The 19,191-nt window shown below is 40.8% G+C and overlaps 1 protein-coding gene across 3 annotated transcripts in view; it reads right to left on the reverse strand.

The window, feature by feature from the left end:
* Nucleotides 1-3,340: 3,340 nt before the first annotated feature.
* The window catches only part of parp14rs3 (poly(ADP-ribose) polymerase family member 14-related sequence 3), a 35,054-nt gene continuing 19,203 nt past the window's right edge, over nucleotides 3,341-19,191 (reverse strand). For 2 of the 3 annotated variants that reach the window (XM_060929298.1, XM_060929299.1), the window contains exons 11-26: nucleotides 15,174-15,350; nucleotides 14,936-15,102; nucleotides 14,810-14,840; nucleotides 14,581-14,685; nucleotides 13,695-13,757; nucleotides 13,324-13,500; nucleotides 13,058-13,230; nucleotides 10,505-10,658; nucleotides 10,313-10,432; nucleotides 10,097-10,159; nucleotides 9,772-9,948; nucleotides 6,953-7,135; nucleotides 6,216-6,848; nucleotides 4,307-4,461; nucleotides 4,040-4,214; nucleotides 3,341-3,954 (exon numbers count right to left, since the gene is read on the reverse strand). In XM_060929298.1, coding sequence (XP_060785281.1) covers nucleotides 3,659-3,954; nucleotides 4,040-4,214; nucleotides 4,307-4,461; nucleotides 6,216-6,848; nucleotides 6,953-7,135; nucleotides 9,772-9,948; nucleotides 10,097-10,159; nucleotides 10,313-10,432; nucleotides 10,505-10,658; nucleotides 13,058-13,230; nucleotides 13,324-13,500; nucleotides 13,695-13,757; nucleotides 14,581-14,685; nucleotides 14,810-14,840; nucleotides 14,936-15,102; nucleotides 15,174-15,350 — 2,849 coding nt within the window. In that variant the 3' untranslated portion in view covers nucleotides 3,341-3,658. The remainder of the gene's footprint in view (nucleotides 3,955-4,039; nucleotides 4,215-4,306; nucleotides 4,462-6,215; nucleotides 6,849-6,952; nucleotides 7,136-9,771; nucleotides 9,949-10,096; nucleotides 10,160-10,312; nucleotides 10,433-10,504; nucleotides 10,659-13,057; nucleotides 13,231-13,323; nucleotides 13,501-13,694; nucleotides 13,758-14,580; nucleotides 14,686-14,809; nucleotides 14,841-14,935; nucleotides 15,103-15,173; nucleotides 15,351-19,191) is intronic. The other variant, XM_060929300.1, reaches the window with a different exon arrangement.

A 19,191-nucleotide genomic window follows, 5' to 3' on the forward strand; every position in this document is an offset into this window, starting at 1 on the left:
TGTACCCCAGCTCTCACCCAAAGTCAGCTGGGATTGGCTCTCGCTTCTCTGTGACCCTGATGGATAAGTGGTATAGCTAATGGATAGATGGATGGATATCCTTGTTACGATGTTAAAGCATGTTGGGGGAAGTTGTTGGACATTGTTTTAGTCCCATGGACCCATGACATCACACAAGCTTGTCTGGTGGAATTGATCATGTCAAGTCTCAACATAAGCCTGACATGGAGCAAATCTATGCAAAAGCTAAATGTTGTTATAGTAACCGAACATGGCTTCTTTCAATGAAATGGTGGATGGTACAATTAAAAAAAAAATGAACACAAATTGCAACAATCATTAGCTATTTTACTCAAGCTGTTTGTTGGCTGCATGATCTTACTGCACATTTGGAGAAACGTGAATTAATCCATTCCATTATCTGTAACCGCTTATCCTGTGCAGGGTTGCAGGCAAGCTGGAGCCTATCCCAGCTGACTATGGGCGAGAGGCGGGGTACACCCTGGACAAGTCTCCAGATCATCGCAGGGCTGACACATAGAGACAATCATTCACACTCACATTCACACCTACGGTCAATTTAGAGCCACCAATTAACCTAACCTGCATGTCTTTGGACTGTGGGAGAAACCAGAGGAAACCCACACGGACAACATGCAAACTCCACACAGAAAGGCCCCCGTCAGCCACTGGGCTCAAACCCAGGACCTTCTTGCTGTGAGGCGACAGTGCTAACCACTACACCACCGTGCCACCCACATGAATGAATCATCTAACTTGACTCACTGAAAATAGTTTAATCTCTGAATTTAAGTGTAATCTCTTCTCAGACCCTGAGATTTCTCTGAGGCAGGCAACAGGAAGTAGGAAGTATTTATTGCAGTCAGGCCACAAACTTAAAATGTATAATGAATGCTATGCCCTGTGATCAGCTTGCTAAATTGTGTGGGCCACCTACTGTATATAACGTCAGATGGTTTTGTCTTTTCCTCTTCTGATTTATTATTTTTATCTGAAAGCTAGAACTTGTTGATTATTTAGACCCTGTTGTCCTGCCACATTAGAATCTCTGCTCCTGATATGCAACACTGTCTTTTTTTTTTTTTTTAAGAGTTTGTTATATCAAACTAATAGGGATTCTCACAGAATCATTACAAACGCTCTTGCATTTAATTTAATAATGAAATTATGGCATGGGTGCCTAATGGTGTATTTGAAGGCTTGCCTGCTAGTATTGAATCAAAAGCTTGTTACGCATTTCATTATTGTCTTATCAGAATACAGTCCTGTGCAAAAGTCTTAGGCACGTAAAGAAATGCTGTTGAACAAAAATGGCTTAAAAATAATGAAATGAAATGTTTCAACATTAAAAAAAAAATACTATAAACAGTAAGCAGTAAGCCATAATAAATGAAACCAAGTCAATATTTGGTGTGAGATGACCCTTTGCTTTAAAAAAAAGTAGTCTGAGGTCCAGTGAGTGCAGTTTTATAAGGAAATGAGCTGTAGGTTTTACTGAGCATCTTACAGAACCAGCCACAGTTCTTCTGGACACTTTGTCACATTCGCTTCTTAATTTTGCACCAAAATTGATTGGTTTTTTTTTTTAATCTGAAAAGTGCTCTCTTTTGTAATATGATGCTCAGATGCAAACTTTTTTCCCCTGTAACATTTAATTTTCTGCTGGAAAATGAACGAACATTTGGACTCTAAAATGTTTTTGTACTGAATCGATAATGCAGAAGTCATAAAATAGAAATCTATTACAAACTTTGTATGAGGGCAGCACAGTGGTGTAGTGGTTAGCATTGTTGCCTCACAGCAAGAAGGTTCTGGGTTCGAGCCCAGCGGTTGACGGGGCCTTTCTGTGTGGAGTTTGCATGTTCTCCCCGTGTCCGCATGGGTTTCCTCCAGGTGCTCCAGTTTCTCCCACAGTCCAAAGACATGCAGGTTAGGTTAACTGGTGACTCTAAATTGACTGTAGGTGTGAGTGTGAATGGTTGTCTCTGTGTGTCAGCCCTGCGATAACCTGGCAACTTGTCCAGCACTTAGGTGAGTCAGTGTTCCAGTTCATCCCAAAGATGTTCAGGTCAGGGCTCTGTGCAGGACACTCAAAATCTTCTACACCAAACTTGGAAAACCATATGTTCATGGAGCTTGCTTTGTACACAGGGGCATTGTCGTGCTGGAACAGGTTTGGACTTGACCCCTTAGTTCCAGCAAAGTAAACTGGCAACGGTTTGGGGAAGGAACACATTTAGATGGTTCCATCCATTATCTGTAACCGCTTATCCTGTACAGGGTCGCAGGCAAGCTGGAGCCTATCCCAGCTGACTACGGGCAAAAGGCGGGGTACACCCTGGACAAGTCACCAGGTCATCACAGGGCTGACACATAGAGACAACCAACCGTTCACACTCACATTCACACCTACGGTCAATTTAGAGCCACCAATTAGCCTAACCTGCATGTCTTTGGACTGTGGGGGAAACCGGAGCACCCGGAGGAAACCCATGCGGACACAGGGAGAACATGTAAACTCCACACAGAAAGGCCCCATCGACCGCTGGGCTCGAACCCAGAACCTTCTTGCTGTGAGGCAACAATGCTAACCACTACACCACTGTGCTGCCCTCATACAAACTTTGTAATAGATTTCTATTTTATGACTTCTGCATTATCGATTCAGTACAAAAACATTTTAGAGTCCAAATGCTCATTCATGTTCCAGCACAAAATTAAATGTGACAGGGAAAAAAGTTTGTATCTGAGCATCATATTACAAAAGAGAGCACTTTTCAAGTGCGGACGGCTGCTTGCTTGCGCTGGATTACCTCCCCCCGATTCCCCCCCTCAAGTCCCGTGTTTAAAGTGTACTTGTGTTGTGTGTGCTTATGCAAAGGTTTTTTTAAATGTTCCCACACTGTACTCCTGACAGGAGCATAGTGTGTGTGTGGGGGGGGGTTTCTTTTTTTCCTTATCTCTCCTCATGTTGTGTTTCCTTTTTATCTTTATCCCTGTCTTCCTGTCCTGTCTACCCTATGTCAATTGTATGTTGTATATGTACGGACAGGTTGACGGCTAATTTCGCTGGTACATGTGACTAGTGACAATAAAGGGCATCATCATCATCATCATCATCATCAAACCCACACAGACACGGGGAGAACATGCAAACTCCACACAGTAAGGCCCCCACCGGCCACTGGGCTCGAACCCAAGACCTTCTTGATTTAGATGGTTCCTTACTTTGTAAAGTACACTAAATGGCCAAAGGTTTGGTGAGAGTTAAATTCTCTGAATTGCTGCATTTATGGTACACAATTACATGTATGAGGCATTTTATTTTTCTTTGTATTTATTTCCCTTATATACAAATCCTCCCATTACAAAAAGTAAACAACTGAATCTGAACTAGCGCCTGAGGTGACCACTGTTAAGGCACAACATGATTTCTTGAAACTGAATGAATTTGAATTATTACTTGTGAATATGAATTATTCCTTACACTGTTGTTATAAACAGTATAAAAACATCAGCACCTCTTTTTCACTGTCATTTTAAATTTGGATGCCTTTGCTGGATAAAGATTCTTGATGACTTATAAATGTATAAGGTCCTTTGCTAGAAAAAGTGCTAAAAGTACCCAAATATACGATCAAACATTTTTAAAGCTGATGAGATAGTCAGGGTATGCTCCTGCATCGCAGAACACTACGAAGATGAATGGGTTTTGCAAATCGTCCACAGCACAGTCATACAGCCCAGCACGAGGATCTTTTGGGTCCAGAGGGTCTGGCTCCTTCATTCCGCCTCGACTTTTACATGGTGACCCGGTCACAACTCGAGCTCTGTAGATATACTTCAATCCATTCTCATCTGGGTTTGAATAATGGTCTTGGCAAGAGTACCAAGCATCTTTGGCAAAGTACGTTCCATCGCCATGAACAACAGCTTAAAAAGAAGCATGGATAAAATTCAGTACTACGGACCAAATATTATGAAGAGTGTTGAGAACATAAGACACCTTAGCACATACCATTTCTCCCACAGAAACTCCTGTTGAAGCCATTCTTATTGATTTTCTGACAAATGTCTTTGGTAGTGCCATGATAGAGAAACTGTTCATTTTTCTGCTTGGGGTATTTTTTGTCCACTGCTTGCTTCAACACACAGTATCTTTGCCATTGTGGCTGACTCTGAATTCTGCGGATCTGAGGATGAATGCATTTATTGATAATTATTCACAAAATTGCAAGAGTCATACAGTATGTGGTGACAAATCTAACCAAAATGGTCTTTATACCTGCACCACTTGGACAGGAGCTACGTCTTGGTGTTGGCTTGAGCATACAAACTCATTATCTATCTTCTTGTATTCTTCTGAACTTGGAGATAGAACAATGATTTCCAGATCACTTCCATCCATTTTGGTCCAAGTTGGTGGAGGTTGAATGATAGCTGAAAAACAAAAAAGTACTTAATAGTACTGCTATAGTGTGTTACTTTATGCCTTAAGTTATTGTTGCAGTATCTTAAAATCCCACATAGTTTTAAAAGTTAAGTACAGTGCCTTGCAAAAGTATTCATTCCCCCTTGGTGTTTGTCCTGTTTTGTCGCATTATAAGCTGGAATTAAAATGGATTTTTGGGGGGTTAGCACCATTTGATTTACACAACATGCCTTCCACTTTAAAGGTGCACATTGTTGTTGTTTTTTTTGTTCTTTTGTGACACAAACAATAATTAAGATGAAAAAACAGAAATCTGGAGTGTGCATAAGTATTCACCCCCTTTTGTATGAAACCCCTAAATAAGAGCTGGTCCAACCAATTCACCTCATAAATCACATAATTAGTTGATTAAGATCCACCTGTGTGCAATCAAAGTGTCACATGATGTCTGTATAAATCAACCTGGTCTGGAAGGACCCTGACTCTGCTACACTACTAAGCAAGCAACATGAGAACCAAGGAGCCTCCAAACAGGTTAGATACAAAGTTGTGAAGAAGTATAGATCAGGGTTGGGTCATAAAAAATATCCCAAACTTTGAATATCCCACAGAGCACCATTAAATCCATTGTAGCAAAATGGAAAGAATATGGCACCACTACAAACCTGACAAGAGAAGGCTACCCACCAAAACTCACAGACTGGGCAAGGAGGGCATTAATCAGAGATGCAACAAATATACCAACAATAATGCTGAGGGAGCTGCAAAGATCCACAGCGGAGATGGGAGTATCTGTCCATAGGACCACTTTAAGCCCTTCACTCCACAGATTGGGGCTTTATGGAAGAGTGGCCAGAAAAAGTCATTGCTTAAAAAAAACACATTTGGAGTTTGCCCAACAGCAGGTGGCAGACTCCCCAAACACATGGAAGAAGATTCTCTGGTCAAATGAGACAAAAATTTAACATTTTGGCCATCATAGTAAATGCCATTTGTGGTACAAACCCAACACCTTGAGAACACCATCCCTACAGTGAATTATGGTGGTGGCAGCAACATGCTGTGGGGATGTTTTTCATCTGCAGGGACAGGAAAGCTGGTCAGAACTGAAAGAAAGATGGATGGCACTAAATATAGGGCAGGAGGAAAACCTGTTTGAGTCAGCCAGAGGTTTGAGACTGGGACGAAAGTTCACGTTCCAGCAGAACAATGACCCTAAACATACTGCTAAAGCTACACTGGAGTGGTTTAAAGGGAAACATTTAAATGTCTTGGAATGGCTTAGTCAAAGCCCAGACCTCGATCTAATTGAGAATCTGTGGCATAACTTGAAGATTGCTGTACGCCAATGCAACCCATCTAACTTGAAAGAGTTGGAGCAGTTTTGCCTTGAGGAATGGACAAAAATCTCAGTGGCTAGATGTGCTAAGCTAATAGAGACATAGCCCAAGAGACTTGCAGCTGTAATTGTAGCAAAAGGTGGCACTATAAAGTATTTACTTGGGGGGGAGGTGAATACTTATGCACACTCCAGATTTCTGTTTTTTTCATCTTAATTATTGTTTGTATCACAATCAAAAAAATGTGCACCTTTAAAGTGGTAGGCATGTTGTGTAAATCAAATGGTGCTAACCCTCCAAAAATCCATTTTAATTCCAGCCTGTCATATAACAAAACAGGGCAAACACCAAGGGGGATGAATACTTTTGCAAGGCACTGCATACTCTAAGTCCAAGCTTGCAGAAACATTACATAACATTACCTGTGTCCGAGTCAGCAAACAGAGTTCTTTTGACTTTCCAGGCCTTCCCCTTGGTGTTAAACTGTTTCATCTCCTTGAAGTCTATTGTAAAGGATTTGCCTTTATCCTGGTAGCTAAAGGTATGCTCTTTCTTGTGAAAGGCCAACTCCAGTTCATAGCTAATGCTGGAGTTCAGTGGTACCCACGTCTCTTCTTCTGCTACCTCCCATCGCAGTGTTTTGCTTAGCCTCCTTTCTTCACCTTCTCTGTTTTCCCTGTCCTGGGCTGCCTGGATGAACTTCTGTATGTTCAGAACAGTGTCTAAAACATCATCCTTCTTTCCTGACACAATCAATTTGTCCTTTGCAGCCACAAGAACATGCACTTGGTTCCTTTGGCTGAGCTCCACAATCGCCTTGTTTTCAGCTTCAGGAAAGTTGGCTAGATGGCTGGACTCAACATCCCTGCTTATACATTCTTCTGAAACCAAATCATCCAGGAACTTTTTGACCTTGGCAATGTCAGTAGAATATATGCCATATATCTCTACATTTGTGATTGGGAAAGTCACTGCATTAGTCTCAGTAGCGAGACACAGTTTTGGCTTGGTGGAATCCGGTGTCTCTGTTTGCTGAGGTACTCTGGGGATAGTTTCTGTACAGAATGCACAAAAGCATTGTCGGTTAAAAATCTTTAAATATATCACACTGTATATTGTGACAAGTGTTTCAATGGTCAGTGTCCAATCCAAAGTTTACCTGAAGAGAGTTTTCGAGAAATCCTTTTGAACTTCTTCATAGCATCCTCAAAGTCTGACAATATTGCACTTTGGTAAATCACAATATGGACGGTTTTTAAAAATACTGGTGAGGAAAGAGAAAAAATTCCCAATGCTTCCATCATAGCAGTTGCTACTTGAGCTGCTGCCAGGTTTCCTGCTCCTTGGGGAAAACACACACCACTTTTCATTCGGCTTACTTGAATTTAAAGTAATGTTTTAAGTTTATATTCTAGTATGTTATCATTTTTTATAGTAAGGCCACACCAATTTAATTACACTACCGTTCAAAAGTTTGGGGTCACTTTGAAATGTCCTTATTTTTGAAAGAAAAGCACTGTTCTTTTCAATGAAGATCACTTTAAACTAATCAGAAATCCACTCTATACATTGCTAATGTGGTAAATGACTATTCTAGCTGCAAATGTCTGGTTTTTGGTGCAATATCTCCATAGGTGTATAGAGGCCCATTTCCAGCAACTCTCACTCCAGTGTTCTAATGGTACAATGTGTTTGCTCATTGCCTCAGAAGGCTAATGGATGATTAGAAAACCCTTGTACAATCATGTTAGCACAGCTGAAAACAGTTGAGCTCTTTAGAGAAGCTATAAAACTGACCTTCCTTTGAGCAGATTGAGTTTCTGGAGCATCACATTTGTGGGGTCGATTAAATGCTCAAAATGGCCAGAAAAATGTCTTGACTATATTTTCTATTCATTTTACAACTTATGGTGGTAAATAAAAGTGTGACTTTTCATGGAAAACACAAAATTGTCTGGGTGACCCCAAACTTTTGAACGGTAGTGTAGTTGGTTCTCTGATTTTTTCAGGAAAAATATGAAGCAAGCGGGTGAAATAAAAATAAAATAAAAAAAAATGCTCTGATGGTAAAATTAGCGGTGGAAATAGACCAAACAATACAGGCAAACCAGTAAACAAAATTTCAACACACCTGTCAAAGATTTTACGCTTCTGTTCGCTGAATATCCTAACAATCACAAACACAGGCTTTGTAGGACTCCCCTCCACAGGCATGTTTCTTCCACAAGTCTTTATCGAAAGTGAAAGGGGCTATATGATTGGTTTTCGACGTCACGTAACCTCATGTCACGTGACCTTTTCTGTTGGCTGGAGTTTGATTTCGATTTTTTTTTTGCATTTTGGATTTTCTTCAAGCGACGATTCTGAGAACCAACTAATTGAATTGGTGTGGCCTAACTAATCATTCACACAGAGGACATACTGCATCATCTAAAACTTATAATAAATGGATTTAAAAAAAATAGTATATACACAATCATCAATATAGTAAAGCTTTCTGTTAGGAGACATTTGTTTAACATTAATGGAAGGAGTCTCCAGTGTCAGCACTTTCAAGCTTTCTGGTTTCTCAGTAACATAACAAGCTATGCTTTTTTTGTTTTAATAACTTCAAGACAGAAAAAGAGAGACTGTGAAGGGCGAACAACAGTTTTTACTTTATCCACATTCACTGGATATGAGCAATCGTATGCTCTGATTGGCTACTCTACTACTAGGCTATCAGCTCATATATACTGTGAGTAGAGAAAAACAAAATAGCGGCACATCTTGCTGAACCAATCGAGGACGAAATAAAAACTCTACTGGAAAGCAAAGCCCCAAAAATACAAAAAAGCAGCAAAATATGGAATGAAATTATTTCATGTTCAGAACATATTTTTGATTTTTCAAGAATTATTATAGCATTTTTCACAAATTGCTACTGACATTTCACCGGTTTGTTTACATTCTAAGTGAAAATGATTTTGTTGGACATTTTGTACAAAGTTATTATTTATCGAATTTGCAAAAAAATAAAAATGCTCTGTTTCTCAAAACCCAGTGAATGTGGATAGAATAAATCAGTTATTTCACTCAGTCTTGTCGTACATAGCTTATAGCCAACTTGGTGCTACGCGCCAAAGTATTTTTTTTCCTCCCCAATATCTCCTGTTTCACACTCCAGCCCAGTTGCTGGCAGTAATGCATCTTTAAGTTGGTTTTCCAACCACCAAAAAACCCTAAAGAAGAAGCAGAAGAACAAAATGGTGGAGCATGTTGCTGAACCAACCGAGGACGAAATAAAAACTTGAAAACAACCCCCCCCCAAAAAAAAACAAAAAAAGCAACAAAATATGGAATGAAAGTATTTGATGGTAAGAACATATCTTTTTTTTTTCAAGAATTATTATTATAGCATTTTTCACAAATTGCTCCTGTCATTTCGCTGGTTTGTTTACATTCTAAGCGGAAATTATTTTGTCAGACGTTTTGTACAAAGTTTTTATTTATTGAATTTGCAAAAAATAAAAATGCTCTGTTTCTCAAAATCCAGTGAATGTCGATAGAATAAAACAGTTATTCCACTCAAGCTCATCGTACTTGGCTTATAGCCAACTCGGCGCTATCAGCTCATGTACGACTTGATTTCGTGGAATAATTGTTAAATATCTGTCTTAAGTGATAACAGCAACTAACTTGGCTTGTGGACATTTGATAACAAAAGCACCTATAAACAGTTAAAAAGTATGATGTTTTGTTCATTAATAAATAAAAAAAATTGTAATCGTTGACAAATTCCTGTGGTATTAGAGGAATAAAACACATTGCACTGCTATTGTAAAATAATCCAATTCAGGCTCATAACTGTTCACTCCATTTCACGTCGGACCGCATCACAGCAACCAATTGTGGAATATTTTCCTATAAAGCATGTCCACAGCATGTCATGTTTTATTATTTCCACCTGAACGATTTTTAGTAGAAACGGCAGCTTACCAGTCCCAAGAGCAGGGAATGAAACGGATTGAATCTTGTTTTCCTCACACTTCTTCAGAACTTTATACATGCAGTTTGTGATCGGCTTCTCCTTGGTCTGACCAACCATATGGACAATGTGCTTAGCTGTAAGGTTTCCAGCTTTTGTGAGAACCACACCATCACTGGGTTGAACACCTTTATCCAGGGAAAATATGATCGCAACCACTCATCAACAATCATGACTAAAGCAGAGTTAACATCTAAGCCACAGCCTTATTTGCCTTTCAGTGAGGTATAGATAAAGCTATGTAGTGTTTCACAATGAATAAGATTGAACTCATACCTAATTTTGTGCACTCATCCACAACACTCTGTCCGGCTGCTTTGAGGATAGCTCCTGATACACCTGAAAACAATGAATTACAGGACTGTGATATGTTTATACAGTCTTGCCATCTAAGGCCTTGTTCAGAGCCACTGTATGTAAACACGGCTATACGGACATGTCCAGTAAATAATATGTAATAAGTGTAATGTAATAAATAATTGTGTAAGCTACCTGAGCTTAGATTGAGGTTGGTGTTAGTGCTACTGACTATTGCGTCTGTCGTCTCTTTTGTGATGTCACCACAAAGCACTTTAACTTTCAATGGGCCAATGATTGCTTCTGTGATTTTTCCTGTAGAATATAAAGTTGATTTTAGTGTCTCGTAAAATATCTTCTTGCATTTATTTGTGATGCCACTCTTACCACTACAGTGATCCTCTTCTTCTGAAAACAAACTATCTTCATCTGAGCTCCTGTAAGATTCACCATCTTCATCATCACCATCGTCATCATCACCATCTTCATCATCACCATCTTCATCATCACCATCATATTCTTCAGTGTCATCAATGCTCTGCTAATGTTGGTAATATTGTTATATTTAAGACCGGCGTGTCACTATAAATTCAATATATAAATACTGACATGTGGCCAAAAGTATGTGGGCACCTAACCATCACACCCATTTGTGCTTGTTGAACATCCCGTTCCAGATTTAGTCCCCATTTGCTGTTATAATAAGCTCTACTCTTCTGAAAAGGCTTTCCACTAGATTTTGGGGCGTGGCTGTGGGGATTTGTGGTCATTCATCAACAAGAGCATTAGTGAGGTCAGGCACTGATGTTGGGCAGGGAGATCTGGGGTGCAGTCAATGGTCCAGTTCATCCCAAACGTGTCAGCGGGATTGAGGTCAGGATTCTGTGCAAGACTCTCAAGTTCTTCCATGGCAGCCTTGGCAGACTATGTATTCGTGGAACTCGCTTTGAACACACGGGTATTGCCATGGCTCCAGGGAAGGGAAATTGGAATGCTGCAGCATACATACAAAGACATGCTATACAGCTGTGTGCTTCCAATTTTGTGGCAACATTTTGAGAAAGAACCACATATGAGTAGCAATGACAGGCCGTTTTTTAAAGTAGTAATGTATCAAATTAAAGAGCGTGAAGATCTGAATTGAAAACTTGTTTAATTTTGTAAATATGTCTTTAAAAAAAAAAAGTTATGAACATTTGAAAATACAGTGTTTTATAAAATTTCCATTTCTGTCCGTTGCCCCGGTCACAAACCAGCAATCATTTTCCATTGGTTTAATTTTGCATCCATGAAAAAAAAACTCAATCAGAAATTAATAGACTACAAAGCCAAAAATAAAGATATTTCGAATTTTGAATATCAGGGTAAGAATTACAGATAAAGGCTTCTTCTTGTAGATCACAATTATGCACCGAGAAGGCTTAAAAGTAATACATCAAGAAAATTGGTCCATCCTTTGTGTTGAAACATAAAAGCCAGAATTTAGCAGGCATGTTTGGCAGCACGGTGGTGTAGTGGTTAGCACGGTTGGCTCACAGCAAGAAGGTTCTGAGTTCGAGCCCAGTGACCGGTGGGGGCCTTTCTGTGTGGAGTTTGCATGTTCTCCCCATGTCTGTGTGGGTTTCCTCTGGTTTCCCCCACAGTCCAAAGACGTGCGGTTAGGTTAATATGGGACAGCCTTGGGCTGAGGTGCCCTCGAGCAAGGCACCTAACTCTCAACTGCTCCCCGGGTGCTGTTAGCATGGCTGCCCACTGCTCTGGGTACGTGTGTGTGTGCGCTCATTGCTCACGTGTGTGTGCATGTTCACTGCTTCAGATGGGTTAAATGCAGAGAGGAATTTCACAAGCGTGTGATTGAATAAAGTTGTTGTTGTTCTTCTTCACTTTAAATTGTGGACACCAATCATGACTAAGGACGGTGGTGCTCAAATGCGCTGTGTATGAGAGGGTCAAACTTTTGTTAATTCTCTTCAAAACAGTATTACTGATATTGATACACCTCATTTTTTTCTCCATGAAAAACTATTAGGAAACTCATTGATTTTTAAGGATACAAAATTTTCCTCAGTGATCCGATCTTGGGCGGCACGGTGGTGTAGTGGTTAGCGCTGTCGCCTCACAGCAAGAAGGTCCGGGTTCAAGCCCCGTGGCCGGCGAGGGCCTTTCTGTGTGGAGTTTGCATGTTCTCCCCGTGTCCGCGTGGGTTTCCTCCGGGTGCTCCGGTTTCCCCCACAGTCCAAAGACATGCAGGTTAGGTTAACTGGTGACTCTAAATTGACCGTAGGTGTGAATGTGAGTGTGAATGGTTGTCTGTGTCTATGTGTCAGCCCTGTGATGACCTGGCGACTTGTCCAGGGTGTACCCCGCCTTTCGCCCATAGTCAGCTGGGATAGGCTCCAGCTTGCCTGCGACCCTGTAGAACAGGATAAAGCGGCTAGAGATAATGAGATGAGATGAGATGATCCGATCTTTCATGGGCACTAGACAGCAAAGTGTTCAGCTGATTTTATTGGAAAAATCAAGTCAACATTCGACCACTAGGTGGGAATCATGAGTTTCAAGCTGATTGAACCAACAGTGAGCGAGCTGGAAGCAACAACAAAACACACGGACCGGTGACGAATATCAGTAAAAAACCCAAGATGGCGGCACCTGTGAGTTTCGTGTATTGCATTACACAAAGTAAAAAACAAAAAACGTTTACAATAAAAGCTCATCACAATGTCACACAAAATTAACAATATATTCCGTAGATGCTATTTATTCTTGAATCGACACTAGTTTTATGCAGAATAAACACTTTTAAATGTCTTTAAAGGCCAAACAAAAACATGCTGTTCTCCCATACAAACTCATCAGCGCAGCAGCGTGCTGTCAAGCCTAATATGAGTGTGGTGTCCACATACTTTTGGCTATATAGTGTATGTCGGTGTTTTCTACCTTGGGGTTTGCAGTCCATTGATTCAGTCCTTGCTGAAAGGCTTTCAGAACTTCATCTTTGTCAATGACAATATAAATGAGTTTGATGACAGTGGAGGAACGTTGAGACAAGTGGTCATGAAAGCCTTGTAGCATAGCAGTAATGGCGTCCACATGATTAACACCACCTCCACCTTTAGGAGAATGAAACCAGCTGAGAAATGTATCTATGGTTTTATATAAAACATTTCTGAAGACAACACTTATTTTTACGATTTAATGCATACCGGTACCAACAGCAGGGAATGAAATGGTGCTGATCTGTTTCTCCTCACATCTCTCCAATACTTTCTTTACCCGTAATCTTGCCTCTGCACTGGAGTGGGGTCCAGTCATGTGAATGATGAAATCACATTGCAGATTTCCAGCACTGGTCACTGCAGTTGTGTCACTCTGAAGTGGACCTTAAAAGACAAACAGTAAACTTAAAGTAAGACACACGAATGGCACACATAGGATTGGAATATATGCATTTTCATATATACTGTACATAAAATATTTAGTTTTTTTTAAACTTTGCTCATGAACAGTGTGAACAATTTGTGTGGAATTATGTTAAATTTGTGTATACAGTTTGTTGGCATCATCAGGAACTTACCATGTTTTTTACACTCCTGTTGAACAAAGGGCCCAGCAGCTTTAAAAATGGCCCCTGAGACTCCTGTACAAAAGGTCACATTTTAAAACAAAACAAAAGGATAGTATTTTTATTCAGGCAGGGTAAAGACGTAGTTAAGATGAGAACTTGATTTTGTACAACATTCTTGAGAATATTATACACTACCGTTCAAAAGTTTGGGGTCACCCAGACAATTTTGTGTTTTCCATGAAAAGTCACACTTTTATTTCCCACCATAAGTTGTAAAATGAGTAGAAAATATAGTCAAGACATTTTTCTGGCCATTTTGAGCATTTAATCGACCCCACAAATGTGATGCTCCAGAAACTCAATCAGCTCAAAGGAAGGTCAGTTTTATAGCTTCTCTAAAGAGCTCAACTGTTTTCAGCTGTGCTAACATGATTGTACAAGGGTTTTCTAATCATCCATTAGCCTTCTGAGGCAATGAGCAAACACATTGTACCATTAGAACACTGGAGTGAGAGTTGCTGGACATGGGCCTCTATACACCTATGGAGATATTGCACCAAAAACCAGACATTTGCAGCTAGAATAGTCATTTACCACATTAGCAATGTATATAGTGGATTTCTGATTAGTTTAAAGTGATCTTCATTGAAAAGAACAGTGCTTTTCTTTCAAAAATAAGGACATTTCAAAGTGACCCCAAACTTTTGAACGGTAGTGTACATATCTGAACTTGAACTTTTACTTTTGGTCATATTGACCAAGTTCTTTCGAAAATACATTTAATACACCAGTAACCTTGAAATGGTTCCTGTCCAAGGATGCTTCTGTGGCACTATACTATTGATATATAATCCAGAATACACAGTATGAGTAGAGATAAATCATAATAACACACCTCCTGTCAAGTTCATTTCTTTGTTGGTGGTGTTGACAATACCACGTACAGATTCGGTGATGATGTTCCCCTTCTTTATTTCAATCCACACACCTCCAATTCTAACTAGTGGGAGAAAAATATTTCCACTGTAAAAACAAATAACCACTATCGGAAATAAATCATAATTCCTAAAAAAAATACTTTGGTGATTTATTTTCCTAGGATTGTGAAGGACAGTATTCCATACTTTTATTTGTAGGCATACTGGAAGGTGCACTCTAAAAGAAAAAACAAAACAGCAAAATCAATGGTTACTAAATCCAAAATCAAACAATACTAAAACCACAAAATGACTCAACTACACAGTGTTAACCTTGTTGTTCTTCTCCTTGAAATAGTTGCAGTATGCATCAAAAACCTTCTGCTCAAATGCCACCACAGTAATTTTCTGGAGGCTGGTTGATGTTGACAGAGCCAAATGGCTTTCCACTCCAGCAAAAATAGCCATGATGGAGTCATTTGCTCCGATACCACCTTTCCCTGTGAAAATATTTAATCAATATTTTGCATAGATTTCGATACATCTGTTGCTTTAATGATTGTGCTCTCACCTGTGCCAATTGCAGGGATGGCTATCGTAGCAGACGCTGTACTTTCACACAGTTTCAGGATTTTGTCCACAGAAGTAGTAATATCAGCAGCATTATTGGGTCCAACCATCTGAGCAATGTGCTTACATGAAAGTTTACCTCCGCTCGTCAATACCACTCCATTCTGTTTCTGTTGACCTGTCAAAATTACACAATAGTACATCAAATCCTCTGGGACTGAGAAAAACACACATGTCGCACTTTGCTACAGTAATTCTGCAAGAAATTGAACTGGCATATATACAGTACTGTGTAAAAGTCTTATGCACTCTTTTTTTTCATACAAACTTTGTTATAGATTTCTATTTTATGACTTCTACATTATCAAGTCAGTACAAAAACATTTTAGAGTTCGTTTTCCAGCACAAAATTAAATGTGACAGAAAAAAAAAGTTTGTATCTTAGCAGCATATTATCTAAGAGACCACTTTTCAGATTACAAAAGAAAACATCATGAAGGCGACTGGGTTTTGCTGCAAAAGTAATCCTTTTAGCCCCATACGGACCTATGCAAGGTCTGATTATCCTCCCAACTCCTATTTCCTTACTGCCGTGTCAATCCAGTACTTTGGCCTAGATTTTCCCAGCAAAGTAATTAGGACTTGGGTTGTTGCCTGTGTTAAACTACATAACAGTTGGGCCTGATAAGCTATCAGCATCTAGTAACTGGAAGCGATCATGCATTACTAGGGAAAAGCACTGAAGAACTGGGGGTACCCACTAGTGCAAGTAAATAGTCGCTGGGGGTGGTCCCAGCTTTAGTGGAGCAAGTAAATAGGTACTGGGGGTGGTCCCAGTTTTAGTGGTGCAAAAAAATAGCACCAGGGCACGGTCCGTGTTGAAATTTAGTAATATTACATCGGAACTGACTGCCATCTACTGAAAGAATTAGGACTTGGGAGCAGTCAAGAGGTTAGTAATTAGTGACTGAAAGCAGACACATAAAAGTTATAAGCAGGAATTGGCAACAAATTTAGACTCTTTTCAGAGTGATGGATGTGGGGGAAAAACTGTTTTGCCCCTTGGCCCCTAAGGGTTGGGAAGTCTGAAATGTGCACGATACTCCCCATCACTCACCCTTTCCTGACACGTACAGTATGTAAACAATCTGCTGCTTGACCTCCCGACCCCAGGGGAGGTCGGGTTTCAATCACTGCCATCAGTAAAAGCAATTAAGAGCTGGGTTAAATCGAGCATGCCAAGCTCTATAAGGGCCCGTCCACACGAGTACGCGGCCTCACCCAATACGCTGTCGTTTTGAAAAAAATCTCCATAAACACGGCGTCATTTCCAGAAATATTTGCGTCCACACGGATTCACTGGAAACGACCCAAAACGCTGTAGTACATATGCCAGGCCTGTATGTGGCGCTGTGACGCTGCCACACCAATACACTAAAACCGGAAGAGAGGCCATGGAGCATGCGTATAAAGGTCACGTGCTGTTTACAAACAAGCTCATAACACGAGAAGAGGACGATCATGACCAGCGCAACTCTGAGAGGAAGAGGAGAGTCTTTTGTGTGGACCGACAATGAAGTGGAACTATACGGTAGAAGCCTGTAGTCCGCCATTGTTGTTGTTATGATGCGTCTAGTGGCGGAGGCTGAGGTTAAAGGTTAGAGAGGCGGGGCTTATACGTCATCGGTTCTGAAAAAATCCGCATTTGATGTCCAGACAACTCCGGGCTATCCGGCGTTTTAGGATTTTCCCACTCTGGTACCCGTTTTCAAAAAATACTGGTTTCACACCTCGAAAAAGCCAGATCCGTCTGGACGCGAGGCCGAAACGATAAAGTATTTATGCGGATTCGACAAAAACGTACTCGTGTGGACGGGCCCTAAGTCTATAGGATCTGGTAATAAGAGATAATGTTAATTGCAGGCAAGTGGACATGAGGTAAAGTAATTCAGACCCGGGCGATATTTGTTTTTAAGAAGCAAGTGTGACCAGGGCCGTCGACAGGGGGGGACAACCGGGTATTTTGTCCCGGGCCCAGGCATGAGGGGGGGCCCAGAACTGGTCCCTCATGAAGATGCCATTAATCATTCTGTTTCATTTCAAAATGTGTTGATTTGGGGGAGAAAAATGTGCTATATTTGCATTCAATTAATGATTTCTGGTTCTTTTGCCTTTATTGTCTTCGAAAATAGATTCAAGAACCCACCTACCACCCCTAATGCAGAAATGGTTTGGTCTTTGATTAAGGCGCCAAATAACACGGCACTACTCCATCATAACGCTTCGACAATAAGCGTGCGAGCCCGTTTGCCAACATGCACAAGTCAGGAGCAAAGAAAAGAAAAGAGAAAAAGAGATGAAGAAGCCAAGAGCCTCAGGGGCTCACTGCAGACCCGCGCCAGACACGGACTGACGGACGGGCCTTGAATTGCTTTGGGGGGGGGGGGCACACATTTTATACGCCAAGCCAGGGCAACACAACTGTTTCTAGCAACCCAGGAGAGCAGCACAGACGTGACGAGTTAAATATTCTAAGAAACCTATAAAGCAACCAAAACAACTTTCCAAAATGTATCAAACATTGCTCAGCATATTAAAAGTTTTTTTTTTTTTTTTATTTGCTCCGCTGGCCTCACAATACACAAAGCTGATTTCGGGTATCTACCGGAAGATGTCGTGATATGATCCCGTCCAGCAATAAAATGTGATTGGCTGAGACAGCTGCTGATTTACCCAGATACCATCTGAAGGAAAAATGCGATTGGTCGGTTGGTTCATTCCATGACATTAACCCATTGGTTCCCAAGAAATATTGGTCCACGTTTATAGCAATGATCCAGAAATTATTACTAGTGTTTCTGTACTCACGGATAATAATGAATGAACCGATCAGCCGATTTCGAATAGTTTCAATACATTTTAAATTGAGCACATTTTTCTTTATTATTGTTATACTGAAAAACTTTGACTTGTAGTTTACGTTTTTTTTTGTTTTTTTTTTTGAGGGGGGAAACAAAAGCAGCTGTGACGGGCTCCTATCAGGCCATGCAAGTGCTGTCACTCGCCGGCCACTTTCAGGCATCGTTTTCGGATTAGTGAGACCAGACCCTCTGAACATGAATGGGGAGATATCAATACTGGACTCTGTGAAAACTAACAGTCGCGAAGAGCATATGATTGAAATCGCCATGAAAAGTTGATTATACTTAAGTGTTAGGTTGGTTCTCATGACTCAGAAAAAGCTTTAAAATCCACTTTTCTCGTGGATTATTTTGACACTGCGCAGGCGCAGTACTTCTATAACGGCAGGAGAGGGACAGCGGAGCACGAAGCTGCAAGATGATTGGAAAGCTGTTGGTTCAGATCGACATATGATTGGTTGTTGGCAGCGGAACAGGCGGGATATTTGCAGACCTGTACTGCCGTCAGAGACGGTTGAGTAGAATGTTTGCTGCCGTTACGAACTGTCCCCATTCATTTCTATGGACGATTTCTTCAGTGACCTGTCTCCTATGAAAAAAAAGTCTCTGCTCTGGGTTCCAGCAGGGCGGGCCCACATGAGTCTCAGGGCGGGCACGGCCCCCTAAGGCCCGCCCATGGCGCCGGGCCTGGCTCACTGCATAGATATTTTAGAAAAGATTCAGATGATGCAGCAGGTGGTGAAGGCAGTGGGGCAGCTTAGCCAGGTAAGACACAGATAACTTTTTTCCAGCCCCGTAATGTAACCCCAGCACGCGCGACGCACCATTCATATTGACGACTTTGCCACAGCAAAAGTTCGGCGCATTGCATTTCGCACCTGAATAGTTGCAGACTAAGGAAATGTTCAAACTGTAAATATGTTGAAATAAAATGGTTGACTGTTATAATGGGCTTGGAATACCTGTTATTTAAGGGTTGGAGTGAATGGAGACTGTGAAAAGAGGGGTTGGGTGTGGGTGGTTGCTGTGTGGCGATGTGCGTGCGCACGTATGTGTGTGTGTGTGTGTGTGTGTGGGGGGGGCACTCAGATTATTTTG

The sequence above is a fragment of the Neoarius graeffei genome, chromosome 9 (genome assembly GCF_027579695.1).
Source record: "Neoarius graeffei isolate fNeoGra1 chromosome 9, fNeoGra1.pri, whole genome shotgun sequence".
Taxonomy (NCBI): Eukaryota; Metazoa; Chordata; class Actinopteri; order Siluriformes; family Ariidae; genus Neoarius; species Neoarius graeffei.